The following is a 21,357-nucleotide window of genomic DNA, read 5'->3' on the forward strand; positions in this document are numbered from 1 at the left end:
TCCTGACCAGGGCAAGGTCCGTGTGGGAGAGGTTTGTAATAACATCCAGGTGGTAACCGTGATAGGTATGTTCTTATATAAATAAGATATTACGGGATTAATATAGGGTATTGTTAGTGAGGTATTACGAAACTCCTTTACATGTAGGCATGTAAGGAATGTTAATGTTCCACAATGTGTACGAGTTACCTCCCTTACTATCTTCAATTTTGTCACATACAATGTATGTGTATACATACATATATACATACATATTATAGTCACCTAAATGGCTTAGTTAGGAATTAGATAAAAATTTAGAAATATACATTTTTATTTCTGTGTGATATATGAATATAAAGACCAGCTGTTACTTTAATTATATGCATGTACATGTCGACTGCCAGGCCTATGCAGTAGACTTCCCGAGAATCGATTGGAATGTGTGTGTATAATCTGCGATCAGGCGTGGGCGAGCGTGGTGAAAAACACTGTTCTACTTGGTTAGAGAGGATTTGACGTCACACGTGCTATATTTAGCCACTAGAGAGTGTTGACACATTTTACATACACGTAAGTCAGGCCGACTTTCGTCATCATTTTGTTAGAACACCTTCTTATTATATGGTCGCTTTGTACAATAGCTTCAGAATAAGTTTGGTCCTGGTCAGGAAAGCATCATTATAACTGTACAGTGTCACTCGAGGTGTTTAACACGGTGACTATGATTAGCTATGGCAGTTAACCACCACAAACGTCACATACACAACTTTATGAAGAACAGTATGCATCCATATTATCACCAAAATCACCGGACAGTTAAGGGCGCCCAGCACGCGCCAGGGTCCAGTGTACTACAGAGCCTGACCAGACTCCTGACGGGATGTCGGTCTATGTACGGAACATCTGCTGGGTACTATTCCCCAGCGGAACATCATACAGTTAAAACGATACCCACAGGGCCACAAACAAATGATAAGTGGATATTCCGGATGTCCATGCAAGGGTTCAAATCTGAAAACGTGAAAATCTCTGTCAACGATAGTACAGTTCTAGTCCAGGCCAAGTTTGACGAGGAGAAAGAAAAAAGTGACAATGGGTACGGCATGACCCGGACCATTGCTATCCCAGACTCCGTGATCAAGGACAAAGTCGTGGGGTACTTAAACGAACAACAGGTGCTTGTGATAGAGGCCCCTTATAAAGTCATGGCAGGTCAGAGGGATCAAGTCGTACCAGGGATGCGAAGGACGTCCAGCAGTGATTTGGACGACGAGGAACTATTCAATCGTCCTTCTAACTTTGTGTTCAACAACGAGTGTGAGGTCCCTAAGGACCCGTTACTTATTGACCAAGATCGCCTGTCTGAGAGCAGCAATGACCCGTTCAGCATCAGTACCAGCGAGTGTAAGAATTGTGACAAAAAGGTCAGCAGTGACCACTCGGACAAGGCTCAGACCAGCAGTAGCAACTTCCGTCTCACAATCAACATGCAAAACGTTCCATCGAAATACATCGAAGTATCAACGAAAGGGCGTAAACTTATCGTGCGCTGTAACATCCAGAGACAACTTTCGGGACTAAGTTTGAAGGAATCTTATTCAACCGAGTACTCTCTGCCCTCTAATGTCGATATGGAGGGGGTAAAGTGTGTACGATCAGAGCGGGGCATTCTGACTGTCACTGCACCCTGCATACACCTTAGCACGGAGGAGAGACGGATAGAGATAATACAAGAAGCTTGTTGACGGAACTATGTGTGGTATGTGTGTTATGTACGTGTAGTTGTCATGTTCAAAGCATATCAGTGAGTTATACTACGTTGGTTATATTTCTATGGATATTTGTTATTTAAACAACATCGGGAATAATAATTACCGTACTTCATATAATTTATTGGGGAGTATCGCCCCACCTCAGGTATTTGTGATTGTTTGTGTAGGACAGAAAATGTGTGTGGTAATATTGTGGGATTAAATGTGATTTGTATGATAAATTGATTATCTATTTATTCGTAACTTATTCCTCGCGTCTTCTCACGTGGTGGTTAGTAATCTAATTATTAATTGGTTAATACATTTGGTAAGGACGATATGTGAACACCTGTTTGGTCTATATTATAATATGAACACGTGATTGGTCAGTATTTCCAATAACGTCTTGGCATTATTTGATAATTTTAAGTACATTTAATCTATTGTGCATTTTATTGATACTCATTTACCATGTCAGTATAAATCATACAATGAAACCTGTTTAGACCGACCATATCGAGACTTCAGAAGACTATGTGATGTCCTTAACATTTTATTTACGACAAAGTCCTTTGTGCATGACAAAACGTGACTGTCATTTCAAAGATTTTATGGAATGCCTTATAAAAATTTGTCTTTAACGGACAAATATAATTAAACTTCCTCTGTTTGGTCGGATTACACAGGTTTTACAGTATGGGTTGTTTAAGTTTATGTTGATATGATTATAGGTCTCCCAGTCATGTTTAATGGCATATTAAGTTTGTCAGCCATAATACCAGGACCTGTTTGCTCTAAAGGTGATTAGCTCATCACTTAATTAGCCAAATCCTCGTTTGCAGTAAAATCTGTATTTATACTTTTTTTTTTAAATGAGCACGTTGGTACAGAAGAAAATACTTAAAAATTTCATAAAAACAGTTTTAAGTTTGTTTAACAAGAAATTATTTTATCTTTGATTAGAGAATGTTGTTAAAATGTAATTAGTCTAATAATCTATTGGACATCTGAGCCATCCTTTGTCGTTACATTATTCCATTGCTCAGACTTAAGAGTATTCCCATAACGTAGGACTTTATGAATGAGATAGAAACTTCCGTATTAGTCAACTATTTTTTATAGAATACAGAGGCGGTGCTATATACAAACTTAAAAAAAGAAATTATATAGAAATGATGTTATCCAACGAAAAACAAAAATTCAAGTCTCTTCATTGTGTAGATCTGTTGGATATTGTTGATATTGAAGTTGTGTGCCTATATTTTAGATTGTGGGTATGTGTGTGTGGATTGTGTTCGCCAAGCAATAAGCCACTGTGCAGTCCCAGTACGATGTTCATCTGTCTCTTTTGTCAGTGGACATATTACACGCGATAATTATGACTTTTGTCACATGTTGTTGTATACATTTATTTTTCTGTTTATATTGTGAAATAAAAAAATATTTAAAATAGTTATTATTCTATTGTTTTATTGTGTAAGAAACATTTCGGTATAAGCACAAGTAATGGAGGACGGCTTTCCGCAGTCAGAATGTGTCTTTTAATGAAATTAATGGGTATTCTCTTAATGGTAAGTAAAACATTTATTTTTAAGTCATTTATGATGAACCTCACTTTCCCCACCACAACAAAAAGGAGCATGTTCTTAAATTTTACTATGATAAGTTGGTTTTAGTGGTCAGCGTCTTTACTACATGTATAAGAGCAAATTCAGGAGAAAAAACGTTTAGAAAGTTGCCTATTTTTCGTTATATAATATACAGGACTGTAAACTTCTTGATAAACCACTATAGTAATCAAGTGCTGTACTGGAGTCTAAATTAATGTTTTCAACCCGAGTAAGCTGTCAATTTCTCATATTTTAAATACACATGCATCTCACCAGTATCTCACAAGCCATCATCAACAGAAAGCCTATTGGCTCGCTAAAATGTATAGAAATATTTACATAAATCGATGAGTTACTTGGTATAATTTAGCATTAAATGTCCTGAGACACGAGTTTCGACATTTTACTTACATTGAATCACACGATGTGTGTCACAATCTGATGTCAATGATAACATACAATGACCCATGACGTCACTTTCTGATACACAACAATACATTATTGAAGGCACATAACGTGGGGAAGTGTATGTGTGGGAGTAATGGGGTCACGATAGTCCAACTGGTTCGTGTCGTAGTACATTTGTACATATGTTATTAGGGGGGATGGAAGGAGGGGTAAAAGTTGTCACGGGAGGGGATGCCCCGTGTACATCAATTTGGGATGTTCAAAGATTTGTTACAGGGGAGTGTACGGCATGTGGATGCATGTGCGTGTGTTAGGGGAGGGGATGATGTTTGTAGGTACATGTGTAATAGGGGGTGGGAGTTGTTACGAGAGTAGGTGGGAGACGGTTGTGATGATGTGATAAATAACGTTGGTTGATATTTACAATATTTACAACGTATTTAATAAACAACTTGCCTACTACCTTTCCAAAACTGCTTTTTTATAGATTGATAATTCTGTAGAGTCGCAAAGGTGATTAACTTACCGTTATTACTACACTCATCATCATCATCATCTTAATAAATGATTAAAATAAATAAAATTTGAATTTTCATAACGCGGGTCGTCTTATGTTTCCCGCCGTCGTCCTAAATATCGCGCGTTAGTATCACTGCGCCAGACGGCAAAACAGCGAAAAGAATCTCGACAGTTATCACATATATATTACGTAGGGAAGTTTGCATTTGTTTGGTGTTGTAACTTCATTATAGTCCAACGATATGAATTTTCTTATGTTATTAATGTTTTCAAGAAAACGTTAATACTATGGAAAGGTAGTGGGCCTATACAGATGATACCCATCATTTGAACAACAACTGATGTTTTATCGTTTATCATTTGAACAACAATTGATGTTTAATAGTGTATACATATGCTTAATTTTAAAACGCAAAATTACTTATAAAATAATATATTTGCTTTTATTTATTTTAATTTTTTAATTATAACTTTTTAATGTATTTACTGATGCACAATCAGTGCTTCATTCTCATGATTCTATGTAGGATATAGCGCCATAGATTTTTTTCGGGACGCAATTGATTATTTTTAATATATTTATCGTGAAGTAACTCTTAAACTTTGCAGTGGTGGAAATGGTGTAAAGTAAGTAACTTTTCTAACTTAGGAGGATACTAATTCGTCTGCTCCTTTTTCTGATAGAGAAAAAAACACCCTTCGTCAGCAGTGTAGCCGTGAGATGCTTCAAACTAAAAGTGACAGTGCTCGATAAACATATTTTGATTATGACTAACTTTCTTGTCTGTAAATAGAAATTAAAGGTACATATGAAGTTTTAGACCAAATCACCTGTCTATTTAAGATACTCAACTGCCGGCAGAGCATAACTGATGTTCATCATTTGAACAATAATTGGTGTTTAATCGTGTATACATATGTCTAATTAACACAAAAAATAATACAAAATAATTTATTTTGCCTTCGGTGCATGACCAATCTGTACTTCGTTCCATATAGGATATAGTACCACGGAATTTTTTCGGGATGCAATTAATTATTTTGTATATTCTTGCTCTTAACTTGAAGTAAAAATTAGAAGCTCAAACTTTCCAATGTTGGTAATGGTGTAAAGTGAGCAACTTTTGCAACTGAAGAAAAATACTAAATCGTCTGCTCCTGTTTTTAATAGTGAAAAAATACCATTTGTCAGTGCTCAGTGGAGCATCTTTAAAATGAGTCATTTTTATTTTTTTTGTTTACTTTTTGTTTGTTGATCTGTCCATTTAGATAATGAGCATACAAATAAACAAAAATTAAAAATAGATTCTTTTAAGACACAGAAGGTTCGGTCTATTGTGATAGAATGCTATTTCGGATTTTCTTTCTTAAAGATACCGTAAAAGATTTATTATATCCATTACATAAATTTCTTTATTAAAAACTTTATGCCAATGGCCCATCGGTATAACATTAGACATAGCAGGTACACTGTAGATATTATCAGTACTATAAATATGAATAGAGAAAAAACCATGATAGCGCATGAATCAATGTTCCTTTTAGATTATTTCCTTAGGTTTTACAACTAATCACAAAAGGTTACAAAAGTCTCAAATATAATCACATATCAAAGAAACACAATTTAACAAATGACGACAATGTATTGACTCGTGCCCTATCCGGGCCTCGAACTCATGATCTCCGGGACCCAATCGCCTAGCCAAACATACCTGCGCCTTCTACCACTATGCACCCAGGATTGCCCGGGATAGGGCACGAGTCAATAAATTGTCATGCTTTGTTAAATTGTGTTTCTTTGATATTTAATATTATCACATCCAACTCATCAACTGACGTACATTCAATAATTTGACCAATAAATGATCTCTAATGTTCTTTAAGCTGAAGACAGACCAACACTGATGCTGTTTACCAATTCACACTTACTTCCTACACAGTTAAAACATACTTCTGTTTGTATAACCTGCCCAACTGACACCATTCTTGTGTATTAATATGACGTAATCGCATCTGTAGGTGCTACCGGTGACGCACGCCTAACTGTGAACTAGTATAAAGTGATGTAATAGCCGTTAGTTAACTAATGTGTCTGTAAACTGTCAAGGTATACCAAAGTTCTGTGGAAAAAATTATTTGATCTGTTGGACATACTACATTGCCAAGAATATGTTTTAACTCATCCACTCCTGCAAATTCATAATTAACTGTTTCAGTCTTTATATTAGAAGAGTCCAAATGTGTCTCCAAGGGTGAATTCTTATTGGTATTTTATACTAACGTTATAGAACAAGTTAAGAAATACTAGGGATGCAAATGCAGTAAAAAGGTATTGTTTGAATGCACGAAAGTAGTTGTGCAGATCGGTAGCAAGTATCGGGAAAAAATAAAATATCAAAATGAACTCATCATCGTCAGATACAATATAGGATATCGTACTTCTGTACTCTTAAAAATTTAAAAGAAATGGAAAGAGGAACCATTGTTGTGTTTTCTTATTCTTATTTTGATGCAACAACATCTAAAGATCAGATGCTTTATAACACAAACATAATGCATAAATATATAAAATGTCGAGTTATCTGAGAAACAGTTATGGAATTGATGTGACGAAGTGTATGTTTTTAGGTATATGGGAGTATTCATGATATGTGTCTCATTTTATCAATTTAAATTTGGCATTAATACAAAGCGTAACGTTTGCAACGTAACACGACTGAATTGTCCACATGAATGGCTTGTCGCTACCATAGTATGTTAGGTGTTTCTCTAATTAACCATGGAATCACTATACAATGTTTACACTAACAGCCTTACAAGCCAAGCCTTTTTCTACAGAACTTAGGCATAGACCAGTAGAGACACACCATGGGAAACTTCAGAAATCCTCTTTATACATGGGAAAGGACAAAATTGCTTTATATCAAACCTAGCGGCATCGATTTTAACACGATTTAGAGACTGATATAGTGATGAGTGAAAGAACTCCCATCAGAAGTTCCATGCTCTAATACTCCACACGCCTCCTCAGGATTTCTGCATTGATTGGCAGATTTATTGATCGATCTGTAACACAGTTTATTTATTACGGAAACTAAGAATCCCCCGCGTGACGAGACGAGATTGGTCTGTAGGCGGTTGTATAGTCTGCTGACGTCACAACATGGCCGTGTGCGCGGTTTTCTGGCCTCCTAACCAGAAGTGTTATAGTAGAGGAGGCGGGTTGATATTGTAGCCATTACTGGACATGATTACATCAGAATCTTACAGGATTCAGATAGGTGGCTAGAGCAGGCCAACGGCGGAGTCACACAGCCTACATACGACTGATTGTCAAAACCTAAGATATGACGTAGTGGTGGACATGTTCTATATAGTTACATCACAACTATCAAGTACTTATTCTCTAGGTTAACTCACAGGAGTTTAACGTTCTGTCATTTATATAGTATTTAGAGGTATTTATATATATATATTTATACTATATATTATTGACAGAACGTGAAACTCCTGTGGTTAATTGGAGATTTTTCTGTTCTTCACACAAAACAAAAATAAATTGGACGATCTTTTAAAAGCTTTTGACAGCAAGCATGTGTTATTCCGTAAAGATGTGAACAATAAATACAGTTCAGAAGACACATTGACTATTGTTTCTTTACCCATTGAGCGTTATATTAGATTTATCAATTTCTTTTCTGAACAATGAACTCTTAGTTTAGTTGGGTTATCTCCCTTGTCCTGTTAAATCGGTCGTAAATAGAATCCTGCTTTTTAATTACTACAACATTATTTGCATATTAACACTATAACAACTGTTTTCTGTATGGCACTGACGAAATCCATTCGACTGATCTACATCTGGGTGAAACATTCTCTTCAAGATTTGTAACGTTATTGGCATGCAAAACAAGGTGAAAAAACAGGCAACGAAGGCATACTATTTCTATTAAATTCTTACATACCTCTTTTCATTTTCACATCGTATACCTGTCTACAGGTCACGCTTTGTTGTGTCCCTTTGACGGCCTTTATACACAAGTTAACCGTACCTCTTACTTCCTATATTGTACAGTCCCGTTGGTAATGGTTGGTAGGACAATAATGATGTTAAAAAGTTACATATGCCATATATGGGCGAATATTTATTTTTCAGTAATCTATTGTAAATCATTGCTAGTTGCGATGATTTATGCTGTGGACATCATTAAATTGACAGACCAACATCTACGGTGCATTAACTGGAAGAATGGAATGCTAACTAAAAAGTGTTACTGAATTGAAAACGAGGCCATTGCTGACTTCTTGGTACTACTTCTGGGGTTATTTTTCACTGTCATTATATCCTCCTGTGGACTATGTCTTACTTCGCAAAACTAAAGGTATTCTAGGAGAAAAAAACTTGACCAATCACAGGCATGTGAGATTTCCTTTGACGTACACCCGAATGATCGAATAACGGTATGCTTTGGTTGACTGTGTTGCTTTGAAATAGGGCGTCGCTCTAACTGTAATCTTCAAATGAATTCTCAGCAGACCTGTTATGGGTCAGTTGTTTTTCTCCTGAACTGCCTTCAGTGTTTTTTGACATACTGTCCAAGGGTGGGTATAACGACAGTGAAAGTAACCCCTGTAGTATCGAGGATGGATACCAAGTATAACTTTACTGCTAGAAGTTAACCACAAATTCGTTTTTGTAGTTTGATTATTCGTACCTGTTATTCAATTCAATTTAAAAATCGCAACATTATCAGAGTTTGTGCCCAAACTCCAATCTGGCAGTAGATATGTTATTTATCTATTATGGCCTGGTTGAGAGGGCGCTGTTGCCTCATAGTATTGTCGAGGGATGGAATAGTGCCCGAGCCGAAGGCGAGGGCACTATCCCATCATGAGACAATACTATGAGGCAATAGTGCCCTCTTAACCAGGCCGTAATGGGTTTAGTACATCACCCTGACATGAGACCGTTTTCCATGTCATCGCAAACTTTGAGAAGCACGTCAAGCGATAGGCCTACCTCGCAACGCTATCTTCATTTCCACACCACGTTGTTACTTTAAAAGTACAACATATAAATTGTGGCAGAGATATGGGATTCTATAAAAACGGGATTCAGCTTCATGAAAATTAAAAGTAGATCAATAAAGAACATTAGTGAACAGTCTTCTGTAGAAAAGCAAGATTTGCTTCCATCCCCGCACAAAACGCAGCCTGTCCGCCATCTTGACGTCTTGGTCGAAGCGCAACGTTATAATGACGTCATGTAATGGTGACGTCACAATACATTAACGTTCAATTTCGCGCCACTTCAATAGTGTCCGCTTGCCCGTGTGTAGCCAATCAGAATCCAGTATTCTGTCACGTGATGTACTAATTGTTGTTCGATCGAATATGCAATCTACGGCGTGGGTGCGGAATCGTTAATTAAAACATACAACATTTATCCTTTCATTGCATCAACTTCATTTGCAAAGTGACAAGATTCATACTTTGAAATGGAAATGCTTAATTATTTCATACACGCCTTTTTGGATTTCCGACCACTGATTGCAATGAGTCGTTATTCAGTTGATTAAACACCAAGGGCTACTTACCTATCAGATATTTAACTACAGACATGTGTTTTCTGTACATTATACTTTTATATTTAGCAACCCCATTTTTGCACACTTATTGTCATTTCTTCAATGCTTTAGTTACAGTGGCTGCCAAACTATATATCATAACAATATTTGACGTTGAATGCATTGATGATGGACTGACGTAGTACTGGAAATCAAAATGAAATCAATCTAGAAGAGTATATCGAGAGAAGCAGTCAAATAATTCAGTCCTCTGACCTCCAAACAAAGCAGATAACTCAATTACTGCGTACTGAATCTTGGGGAAGTTCCCTGTATGGTACACACTTTCGCAATGTCTTTTTAAAAAACTGATGAAAAGACATCGCAAGCTACTTATAAAAAAAATCTCTTACATAACCCCGAATAAAGATTACTGTGACTGGATAAGCCTAACAGCGTATTTCATATTGACTCATTTGAAAGTCATTGGTAGTCTAAAATGTTATATTAACGTAATGTCATCTGTAAGATTTTCTTAAAACATGTAAATAAATTCGCCATATTGATCTAAAATGCCCCCATTCGGTCTTTGCAGTGGAATATTTAGCGTTACAATTATACCGGAAGTGTAATTTCTTTCGATGGTCAATGACTTCCGGCGGGCGTCTGTCCGCCGTGGGAACGATATTACATTGTAAATCGTAATGTTTCTCTATACATAGTACAACAAAGTAGAGACATAGTGTAGACAGAAAACGTTTAAACAACAACCTCCATGACTCGTGAATGAACTTGGTCAGTACAAGATTAAATCTGACCCCAGAAGCCCCTTTAAACAAGATAAAAAAACCTGGAAAGTAACCTGGGTTTAGGTCATTACGTATGTAACAGAGTCGTAAAATTTCCTTCAAAAAGCAATAATTTTCTGACGTCATTCTTCAATAAACGACCACTCCAGAAAGGTCAGACAGTTATGTTATCGCTGGAAAATTTATGTTAATATTTCTTCATTAATGCATTCATATGTTTTAGTACATTAATTGATTGTTTGTACTGTTTGTGTATTTTTACTGTTTGTGTATTTTACTGTTTGTGTATTTTTACTGTCCATGTCAGTGTTAATTGATTCGTGCTGCAATTGTTATTTCCTAGTGAAAACCCAAAATAAATGAGTATTTGTCGTCAATGCAGTGAATGCACTATTGAACTTACCTTGGACTTCGGGCTGTCTTCAGAACAACATAGTTATTGTCTTCAAATCAGAAACCTACCAGTCGTTTAAAGTACTTGTGAATATAGTTTACCAGAATCTCCCTAATCATCCTACATTGATCTGCCGTGTGAAACAGATAAAGGTATGAAAGCACGAAGTTGTGAAAAAATACGTCGAGGCATTTTGAACATAATAACACCGACTCAGTTTAGAGATTCAATATTACCAACGTGTGACATTTGAACATCGACAGATCACCTTGTAACCGCCGACACAATAAGAGGTTTATTGTCCACCTATCTTTAGCACCAAGATGTGAGTAATGAGTCCTCGGACACACACTAAGGTGTCTGATATAACTCTGTAATTAACGGCCAATGCGGCCACCATCGACAGAGTAGACCCAAATGTCAATATAGACAGAGACATCTATTAATTACCGTACGAAAAAGCTTTTTATAAATGGCATGGATCAATGACTTCAGCAACCTTTGATGTCTCGCACTATTTCTATATTGACTTTGACGAGATAATGATTTAAGCAAAGTATTGAAAGATATTGAAATATTGAATATTGAAAGATAATAAAACAATACTGGTCAGCCTAGATTCTGACGTAGGTTCCTAATAGGGGATTTACATGACCCCCATTTCCCCTGCAATTAAATACTTTAACATGATAATGTCGAAACCATCCGTTCAATCATGTACCCATTAATGTAAATAAAAGCCTAACACTAGTTCCGATGTTATCGTAGTGACAATTAGAGCAGTTTGTCAGACATTTATTTACAGGCCTTCTACTCTGTGCGGTGACTATCCGCTGTAATTTGTGTATCGACTTCGCTTAATGGCTATTGAAAACTACTTTGGTCGGAGTCAGGTAGTTCGCGGTCACTTGAGCACTTTAAACTATTGAATTGTTTGACGCTCATTTTATCCTTAGGGGATATGGTTGACTGCACACGGAGAGTATTTAACTTCTCAACTGATGATTGAACGGAACAGAAAGGTTTCGAGTATTTCAAATCAAGATGGAAATGGCGAGAATGAAGTTACACGTTCATTATGCGGAATGAACCCAATTCACGACTAATTTGAGGTTTGCGGGAGTGTCCAGGTAAGAGTTAAGTTTCCTTGTTATTACTGATAACATAGAACTGAATGTTCATGATTTATTTATTTTTAATGTATACTCATAGTTTTTCATCATAAAACATTTATACGATTGCATGCTGCCAGCCAACAATGTTCCATAAACCTCACTGTTACAAAATGTGAAATATTTCAAATTACCAGATCATCAACTAATCATCACATGTTTAATTACAGATTCCTTAAATCTTGGTTTTGGATTTGGTTTGCTATCACAACTTATTGCGACATAATTTAGAGGTGGGATAATGATTATCATGTACATGTTGTATTATCTATAGAACACGCGTCATTCAATCTCTATTTCTTGTAATATCCCTCCTAAAAGATTATTGACCTATATTTCCATATGCTCGGCATACTTCTCCTACAACTCCCGTTGGTGTAGTGATTTGTAGAACATGTATTGTGACATCGTTCTGAACGACGTCATAACTTAATGACGCGACGCCCATTTACTGTGCATACTTGCGTGCTAGCGGAAGGAAAAGACCCAATTGTTCGATTTTATTAGCAGCATTAATTGTAGTTATGATTTCAAAATGCTGAATATCCTAAGGACGGAACATACTGATGAGAATGTTGGAAGTGTAATGATGATTTTATGTCTATTTCCGTTGACTTATTTTTTACTGCGAATATCGTCGGGGCTATTTATGACATTGAAATAAGAGGCTTCAATGACTGGGGTAATGGGGAAGATTTAGTAATAGCGATAAAAGTGTACGTTACAGGTTGGATTAAACAAATAACAGAAAACGGAAATATAAGCATTCATGTGCATTCTTGAGGAATTTATGGTCCTATAATTCTCCCAGGATTGCAAACAAATAATCTTAACGCTAACGCACGTTATTCAATTTGCCTGCAATCCTTGGAGAATTATAGGACCATAAAATCCCCTAGAAGGCAGTTTAATGCTTAAATGTACATAATCGCGAGGAAATATTTGTGAGTATAGGGTAGAATAGATTGTATCGTTTATGCACTTTGGCAATTAAGGAAGATAACCTGGAATTGCTCCTGTAGATTTGACTATTGTATCACACTTTTGTCGTGCTTAGTGTTAAAGTAAACGTATTGGAGCATTCTGCATTTGGCAATTGCCATATGATTTGTATCTTAATCAATTTTCCATTTGTTCCCAATAATATAAAAATATCCTAACATAGTCTACAATATATTGGATCGTAGAAACGTTCAAGATCTTAAAAAATCCAAGATATGCATTTTGTTACATCTTTACATAATGGTGATATTTCATTAAAGGGACAACTAGTGAGGCTAATTCTGTTACATAAACAGACATAACTGTATTGTTCTATATTCCTTATGAAATATATAACAAGAAATATTGACAAATTACACGACATTATTAAGTATTTTGATTGATAACGTTGAAATTCCAAATCATTGATCAATATGATTATGCAGTTACAACATGTATGCTGTACCCACACCCGAACCAAAGTCACGCACGTTGAATAAATGCAATACATAGCCACTGAGGGGTTGATAAATGTTTAGGCAAGAACATGCTTTTAATAAGGCAAAGACACTACTGTTAGAGCGATTTGAGTAGTTAAAGACAAACAATTCTACTAACAATGTCCAGGGTCCGGCATACAAGACATCCGACCACTATGTGTAATGGCGGACAATATGCGAGTTTGAACATTTCACATACATTTCACTACAATGGGTTTTTCTGGCATATCACAGTAAAACCAACCAATCTAATTTCTATTAGAACTGGTTTGTTTCCGATATATGTGCAAATTTTAATGTACTCTTTGACTGGATTGTCCCTTTAAAATGCACGTCATCTTTCATCTTCACCAATCGATCGATCAGATATACCATGTATACCTCCCACGACACCATAAATTGTTCATTATCAATAGCTTGCCACACAGAAAGCTAGTGTTGATATTTTGTGTCTATTTTCTGTTCTATTAGCAACTACAGGTCATATAAGGATGCCATCCCATGCATGTAGTGTCATGTGTGTGTGAATATCTGTATGTTCGGGATATTTCTGTATGTTTGGAGCTACAGTGATCTAGTGATTAATATGTACCGAATATAATTACAATCCATCCACCTGTGCTTCGCGAATGCGAATCCTATGGCACAATCAGGTACTGACAGCTGATCAAAGGCTTTTCTCTTGGTACTCCAGCTTTCCTCCACTCCTTAAATGATCCTGGCTGTTTATAGGACGTTAAATAATCAAACCAAATTGTTTTGGGTATATTAGTATTGTGTTTACTTTTATAGTGCTATGTCACTTAAACATGGAGTCAAAGACAATTTGACTGCATACAGTATGCTGAATAATTTCAATGTTCCAAATACGTGTAATAGTTTGAAGTAGTAGTGGCATCCCTGTAATTAAAATGTAGTGTCGGAGATTAATCGAATATCTGATTTTATGATTGGTTCAAGGGTTAATTCGTGAGATGATGATCACTTACAGCAAACTCAACAATAACGGGGTGCATAGTGTACGTGATGATGGACGTTATTGTGAACTTTATGTTCAGTATCATGATTTAATCGAGAAATACTAATACTCCGTTTCCCTTTAAGATGTGATGATGGACTTATTCAAACCTTCTTGATTTCTCCTGTAGTTTGATTTAGGTTGTATAATGTCTCATACTCGACATGAAGTTTTAGGTAATGTGTCCTCATAAACAAAGGCGCGCTTACTCTTCTAGAATGCGTGGTTCTATAGCATTTTTGTTTGTTTATGATCTACATGCTGCTTGTATTTGCCGATATATGTTCGACTTTTGGTCTAGAATATGGCTTTGGTGCGGTGTTATTGTTCGTTCAAATGTGTATGTGAAAAACGTATCCGAAGAAAGATATCACATATATAATATAATTTCTTATGACCATGTACGTTCTTCAAACATAGACTAAGCGAGACCTCTACATAGCATGATAATTATTTAACAATTTTCATCACAGAGCACACAGAAATACGATACGCGGTTATGTGGTGCATTAATTGAAACATGAATAGCTTTACGATCAGTTAGTAAGAGAAGTAATATCATAATGATCGACATCTATGTCATAATCCAAATGACATTAATTCCTTCGGGTAGTTATAATTCTTTAATTTGATTTATACTCGAGTTTTTTAAATTCAAAGCTTTATAATTGCATTCCATATGTTGAATTGTGCGTTATCGATAAACGTCAGTATTTGTCTTCATAACAAAGACATTTTTTATGAAATCGTAAATGAAGGTGGTCAAATATTGAAATATCATATCAATAGAATGCTTGATTGGATAGTTTATTTGGAACTCACTGAAGAATTACTTTCACTTAAGCATTTGATATATATAGGGTATTAATATTTTAAGAAACCTAATTATCTCGTCTTTTTTAAATTTCAAAGCCTGATTTATTTTCTTCCTTTCATATCTTTTTATTTTCTATTTATACAGAGCAAAATTAATTGTTTACATTTTGAATGCAAACCATTCACCTATATATGTTAAAATGTATATAATGATAATAAGAGGTTGATATAAAACAGATTTAAATAAGTTTAATGGTATAATAATATGAACATTAATAGATCTGCATACGAAACTATGTGTATTAGGTAATTATCTAATTAAAATATAGGTTATAAAACAAAATAAGAAAGCAGTGACTGAAATTACATATACATATATCTATGAAATTATTACCATCTAGGCTAGTGGCATTAAAACAACAATGAGTGTTCTGTCTAAAAATTATACCTCATGCTACTACCTTATGTTTATTATCTTATATAATTTTTCATTCTTTGAGATGTGACTATCGCGATACTACTTCATTTTAAAGTGAGGGTTTGAGCTTGTGAAGAAAGACCGCGCTTCTCTGGATGCCCTGGCGACTAAACACAAAAAAGGGAGTGGGACGACTGGTGTGCCCGTTGTCGGTATAATGTGACCTGTTGAAAAAACCATCATTAGATTCAGTTGGTTACATGACGTCATGCAAAACGAAAGGCAATTAAAACTCAATGAAGACTTAAACGAATGTTAAAAAGCTCCTACGCTTTATACATTTATCAAGTTAATTGATTTTGTTTTCTAATTTCGGCTCACATTTAGTAGAGCAGTTTACGCTTGACTACGTTACAGCCTTATGCAACATGTTAAACACTGTCACGTTAACGTTTAACATTGAGTTGGCTTGTTATAGATCGTTCAATAGATCAGTTGAAGGTTTTCACGAAACATATATTACCAATTAAATAAGGTTTAGATCCGTCGAGTTGTCCTATTTTTATAATCCAAGCATTCTTTTTATTTTTGGAAAACGCCTTTCATTGATTCATTAGTCGCTGTGAATCACGTATGATAAAATAGAACACATTTAATTACAATTTTAATCAATTATTTGATTGATTTTGCACCGTGCATCGTTGCATGCAATGCATTGAACAGCTTATCTTTCCGGTAGCATCCATTCATTTCTGTAATAAGCACTTAACACGGGGCATCAAACCCACGACGTAATTCTTATCTCCCAACTCTCTCAACATGAAAAGCATTAAGCTAGTGTGAATAGTTACGTAAGCCGTTCCTGTAGACGTATCGTTTTTATTCAAAGTAAAAATATTAATATTGAACAATTTTCGCACGTAATTCTGAATTAAGACTTTTCTCCTATACCCGTCATGAAATAATCGGCTGAATATCAAATGGAACCACATGGCAGACAATGCATCGAATTAACATATTGATCAGCATGGAAGAAACCACCTGCAAGTGACAAATAGAAATAGATGTATTCAAGATCGCAAAATATAAGAAATCGTCGTCAAATCTAAAACATACTGTTTTTATTCCAACAAGAGTAACGATTTCCGAAATATTTTCAATGCATAAAACATTCAATAACACAATTATTTGAATACTATACCTTATAAAATAACAGCTAATGTTTGAGTGTTGTAGATGCGTGATTGTCCCATTGCGATAGAGATAACTACCGCCCCTATTATTATACTGCATATTGTCTAGCTAAATGACGTTAGATGAGGAAGACATTGGTAGGATGTCGAATTCGTTGTGTTGTTCGCAGATGAACCAGTCGTCCTATCCTATACTCTGGCTATGACTGCAATGAACTTTATCATGGCAAGTTCATTATTTCATTAACTTCCTAATGTAAAAGAATACAAACTCGCATAATTTTCGGAATTGCACAATTTAAGAATTGGTATTTTCTTTCTGATTGTCTGTAATGTTTTCGTGTAGAGAGATATTTAGTGATTTTGAAAAATGGGATGACTGAATCAAAATGTATGGAGGTTTCATTTGAATAAGAAAATCATTTAGATACAACTGAAAAATAATTCTATATTTTAGTGAAAAGTGCTTTAACGAAGAAAAAGGTTGAAGTCACGCGTCTATGGAACAAACTCTATTTAAACGTTACCTTTGTTTGTGCATGCAAACACCAATATGTTATAATTGACTTTTCTTGGTTTGTTTTGGAGTTTAATGAGCTTGCATCTTTATCGACTTTAGATTATGAAGTAAACAATAGACTGACTGAGTTATCCAAACCCCTACTTCTGCTCTGTTCACTTATAGGATGAGATCGCCGCTCTCACGCTACATGATGTTCCCTCCCGCCCTTACATAGTCAATCCATATGAAGACCAATAACAAAGTTGCCATACTCCTCAAATAGCAATTTACAGGCACAGTAATGACATTTAATGGACATGTACAGAGACTGGAGTTGTGAAAGATTTTTCATATTTGCCTGTCTGCCAGTATCTTCTGTTAAATCAGCGGTAACTATACAAGTCAAAGCGGACCAATTAAAATTCCAGACCATCATACCAATATCTAGTGATGTGTGTCGTATATTTAATCTGATGATCTTTAAAAAGGATTTGCTTATGATTTTATTCGTAAAAGGATTCATCTTGAATTTAATCGAATAGATACAAATTGATTCTTTAATTGTATCTGAAGTCTGATTTCTGCGTGTAAGTGTTCCCCATGATCATTTCTATACCTAGTTTTGTAACTGTTGTATGCCATCGGTAGCATTCTAATAATCGGCCGTATAAACTATTTTAGTAATACTTATCCTCTAAATCATTGAATATGTTAGGTTTACTAAGTATGCATTAAACAGTGTTGGATTATTGCTTGATTTCATTCACAATTTACAATGGGATTGATCAAGGCTTCATAACAGATTCCATGATGGTTTTGATATGTTACAGTTGCTATTTGCGATGATTTGAAATCTGAATGTCACTTTGTTATGTTACTATGTATTATACCGTCATAAAAGTAACGATTCCATTTATATGTAATTGATAAAGCTAATAAATATCAGTTTACAGAAATATGTAAATCCTATCAAATGCTACTATATATACTGAGAGGATAGCTCTAATTTAGGTTGTTGGTATATTATAAGTGTACTGGAGCAGTAGATTATGCATACTTTAGGATAAGTAATCTTTACTTGATTTATTGCTATGCTCATTTTAGGATAGGTAGTTTTGATTTATGACAATGGTCATTAAACCATGATCAACTATTAGTATCACTAACGAGCGCCAGGAGGACGACTACCAGGTAGTCTAAGTCGTTTTGACTCTCTTATGTTTTGAATGTTTTTTTTTTCAGATCTCTATAATTCCTCTGACAATTCTCTTATAAAACTATAAAACCAGAGATTGACAACTATTTCGTATTACAACTTTATCTGGTGATAGAGATATACTGAGGGTTTGATATAGTGTTGAAAAATATTATGATTTTCGTTATTGTTCATATAGCGAAATTATCAGCGAATTATTAAAGCAGGATACAGAGTAATTTACATGTAACCCGAATCTTCCGAATACTAAACATAATCACAGAGGGTCGACCAAGTCCAACCCGCTACAGTGTTAATACAAAAATATTAGGGTTTACGCTTTAAATAACAGAATTACTGTATAAACATACATATATAATGTTTAAATGACTCTGTGACTGAATAAATCATTGGGAAAAAAAAGTAGGATCATATACAGTTAAATGCGTGAAATTATCAGCTGGGTTAAGCATCAGTAAACAAGCATTGAAGATTCAACAGGTTAAAATATAAACAACGTTAATTATGTATGCTTACGAAGACGATACAATACGTGTGGTTCTTCAATATACATATGTACGGGGATATAACAAACACGTGATTTAAGTCTTTCCTCGACTTGTTTATCGCTGTCACTGGGAAACCCATATCTACCAATGAATATATATTATTGAATAAAATACCATTTGTATCTATTGATTAATATAAATATAGAAATTACTTGCTTTTTATTTGACTCTTTATCTTGTATATTATGGTTTACAATGGAAAAGATTACGTTTTTGCACTTCATAATTGATTGGCTGGGTTTTATGTTTGAATATTTGGTTTATTAATGAAAGTTTCTCAATAGGACTTGTCCTCTCGTTAACCTGTAACACTACTACATTACGGTATATCGTGGGGTAAACTGATGACATTTAATCTGATAATCTGTTAGTTTTAATGTAACATATCATTGTACAATATAAAAACGTAAAAGGTTAAGTAAGGGCTAATGGATTAGGGTTTAATCATCGTGGTACGGATTGATCAGGTTAGGTGTGGGTATAAGGATTAATTTAAAGAGTTGGATATAGCCCTGGATTTACTTTAAATTCAGTGCCAGTGACTAGAGGTCATATATGAGGAACAAACACATAATATGGGAATAGTAGGCGCCAGTTACCGAATAGCAACTCTTTATCCCGGGATGTAGTAACAATATTAGATTGTGCTAATCATCATCCCACCATTGGCTTGATGAACTTTATTTAAAAGGAAGTGCGGAAAATGTGTTGTGATCTTCAGGATTCAACATGATGTAGACACAACGTAGAATTGGGATAAACATGTTGACTAGAGCTTCGTTAAGAATTATTAGTTTATTTAATCTGCAGTTTGAAGTTTCCAGCGGTGTTAGTGTCACAGTATCCGGTGAAATATAAAGGATCGCTTGGTCCGCACACTGAGCTACTGTCCGTCACCAATCGGGCGAAACAAGACTTTAAAAGTTTTAATCATAGGTCATGATTACCTACCGTTTACACTGATGTGATGCAGTGTTCGAACTTTCAGTCAAATCAAATGTAGTTATATGTGTTATATCATTTTAATCGAGGAATCACAATTTCAATTATCAAAATGACTAATACCATGCCATCAAGTTCGTCAATCGTAAGTACTCATTAATTATGTTTGTTTTTGTCCTACTTTACGATGTTTCTTTTCCAGGTGGGGGGTTGATCATTAATTATTTTCTTACGATTTAGAATTTATTTTATTTGGTAGTTATGCAAACCCCATTTGTCAATTCATTATCGAAAAGATATGTACCTATGTGTTACATATTGATGTTGAGGACGCCGTGGCTCAGTTGCTATGACACATCTCTGGGTAGCATGCTCGAAACCTTCATATGATAGTGGCATACCGTCGATGGTTTTCCCAAGGTACTTCGCACGGTTCTTCCTTTGCATCCGAAAACTTTAACATTTGTACATGTGTTTCAGTACCAGTTCTTCCGTATTTATCAATGTAAGGGTATATTTATTTGTACCAGTATACATTAAGTATATATAACTTTACAAAAGTGTACATATATTGCACATAATTATATAAGTAATGAACATATTTTCTACTTAGTCAATTGTATCCATTTTTAGTCGTTTATCAACCCCCAATGGCCTGCAGGTAGGCGTTAAAAGTGTATCTGTCACGCCTATTGGGTGATCGTAAAGGCGACTTAATCTAATAATTATTTTCTTTCTTCTTCCTAATTGTTTCCCTTCACACCGCCTCTAATTTGGCCGTCAGTTACGTAATCATCCTTGAGAGAAAGACTCTGAGTTCTTTCCTCACCAAAGTGGTAGTTTCTGTTCATGATTAGTATAAAGGGAGTTGGACGACTGGTTCGCTCGTTCTTAAAAAACCCGATACTAATCGTATAATGTGACAGGATAGGGTGTGCAGCAGTGAGAGAGCATTATAAAACTGGCAAGATTTTCACTATAACAAGGAGTCACAAATATACTGTAGCTTCA

At 35.2% G+C, this 21,357-nt stretch overlaps 2 protein-coding genes across 4 annotated transcripts in view; both read left to right on the forward strand.

Moving 5' to 3' along the window:
- Positions 1–269: 269 nt before the first annotated feature.
- LOC138327573 (uncharacterized) lies at positions 270–3,185 on the forward strand. Its single transcript, XM_069273768.1, has one exon. The coding sequence runs from the start codon at positions 714–716 to the stop codon at positions 1,725–1,727; it is 1,014 nt and encodes a 337-aa protein (XP_069129869.1). The 5' UTR covers positions 270–713; the 3' UTR covers positions 1,728–3,185.
- An 8,844-nt stretch (positions 3,186–12,029) lies between these two features.
- Positions 12,030–21,357, forward strand: part of LOC138327569 (leucine-rich repeat-containing protein 74B-like) — a 59,573-nt gene continuing 50,245 nt past the window's right edge. The window contains exon 1 of one of the 3 annotated variants that reach the window (XM_069273759.1): positions 12,030–12,170. Coding sequence is in view for 2 of the 3 variants with exons in the window: in XM_069273760.1 (XP_069129861.1) it covers positions 20,459–20,491 (33 nt within the window). In the remaining variant the exon portion in view is untranslated. Of the gene's footprint in view, positions 12,171–19,748; positions 20,492–21,357 lie in introns of those variants that run through there. The other 2 variants (XM_069273760.1, XM_069273758.1) reach the window with 2 other exon arrangements.

Source organism: Argopecten irradians, chromosome 7 (assembly GCF_041381155.1).
Source record: "Argopecten irradians isolate NY chromosome 7, Ai_NY, whole genome shotgun sequence".
Classification (NCBI taxonomy): domain Eukaryota; kingdom Metazoa; phylum Mollusca; class Bivalvia; order Pectinida; family Pectinidae; genus Argopecten; species Argopecten irradians.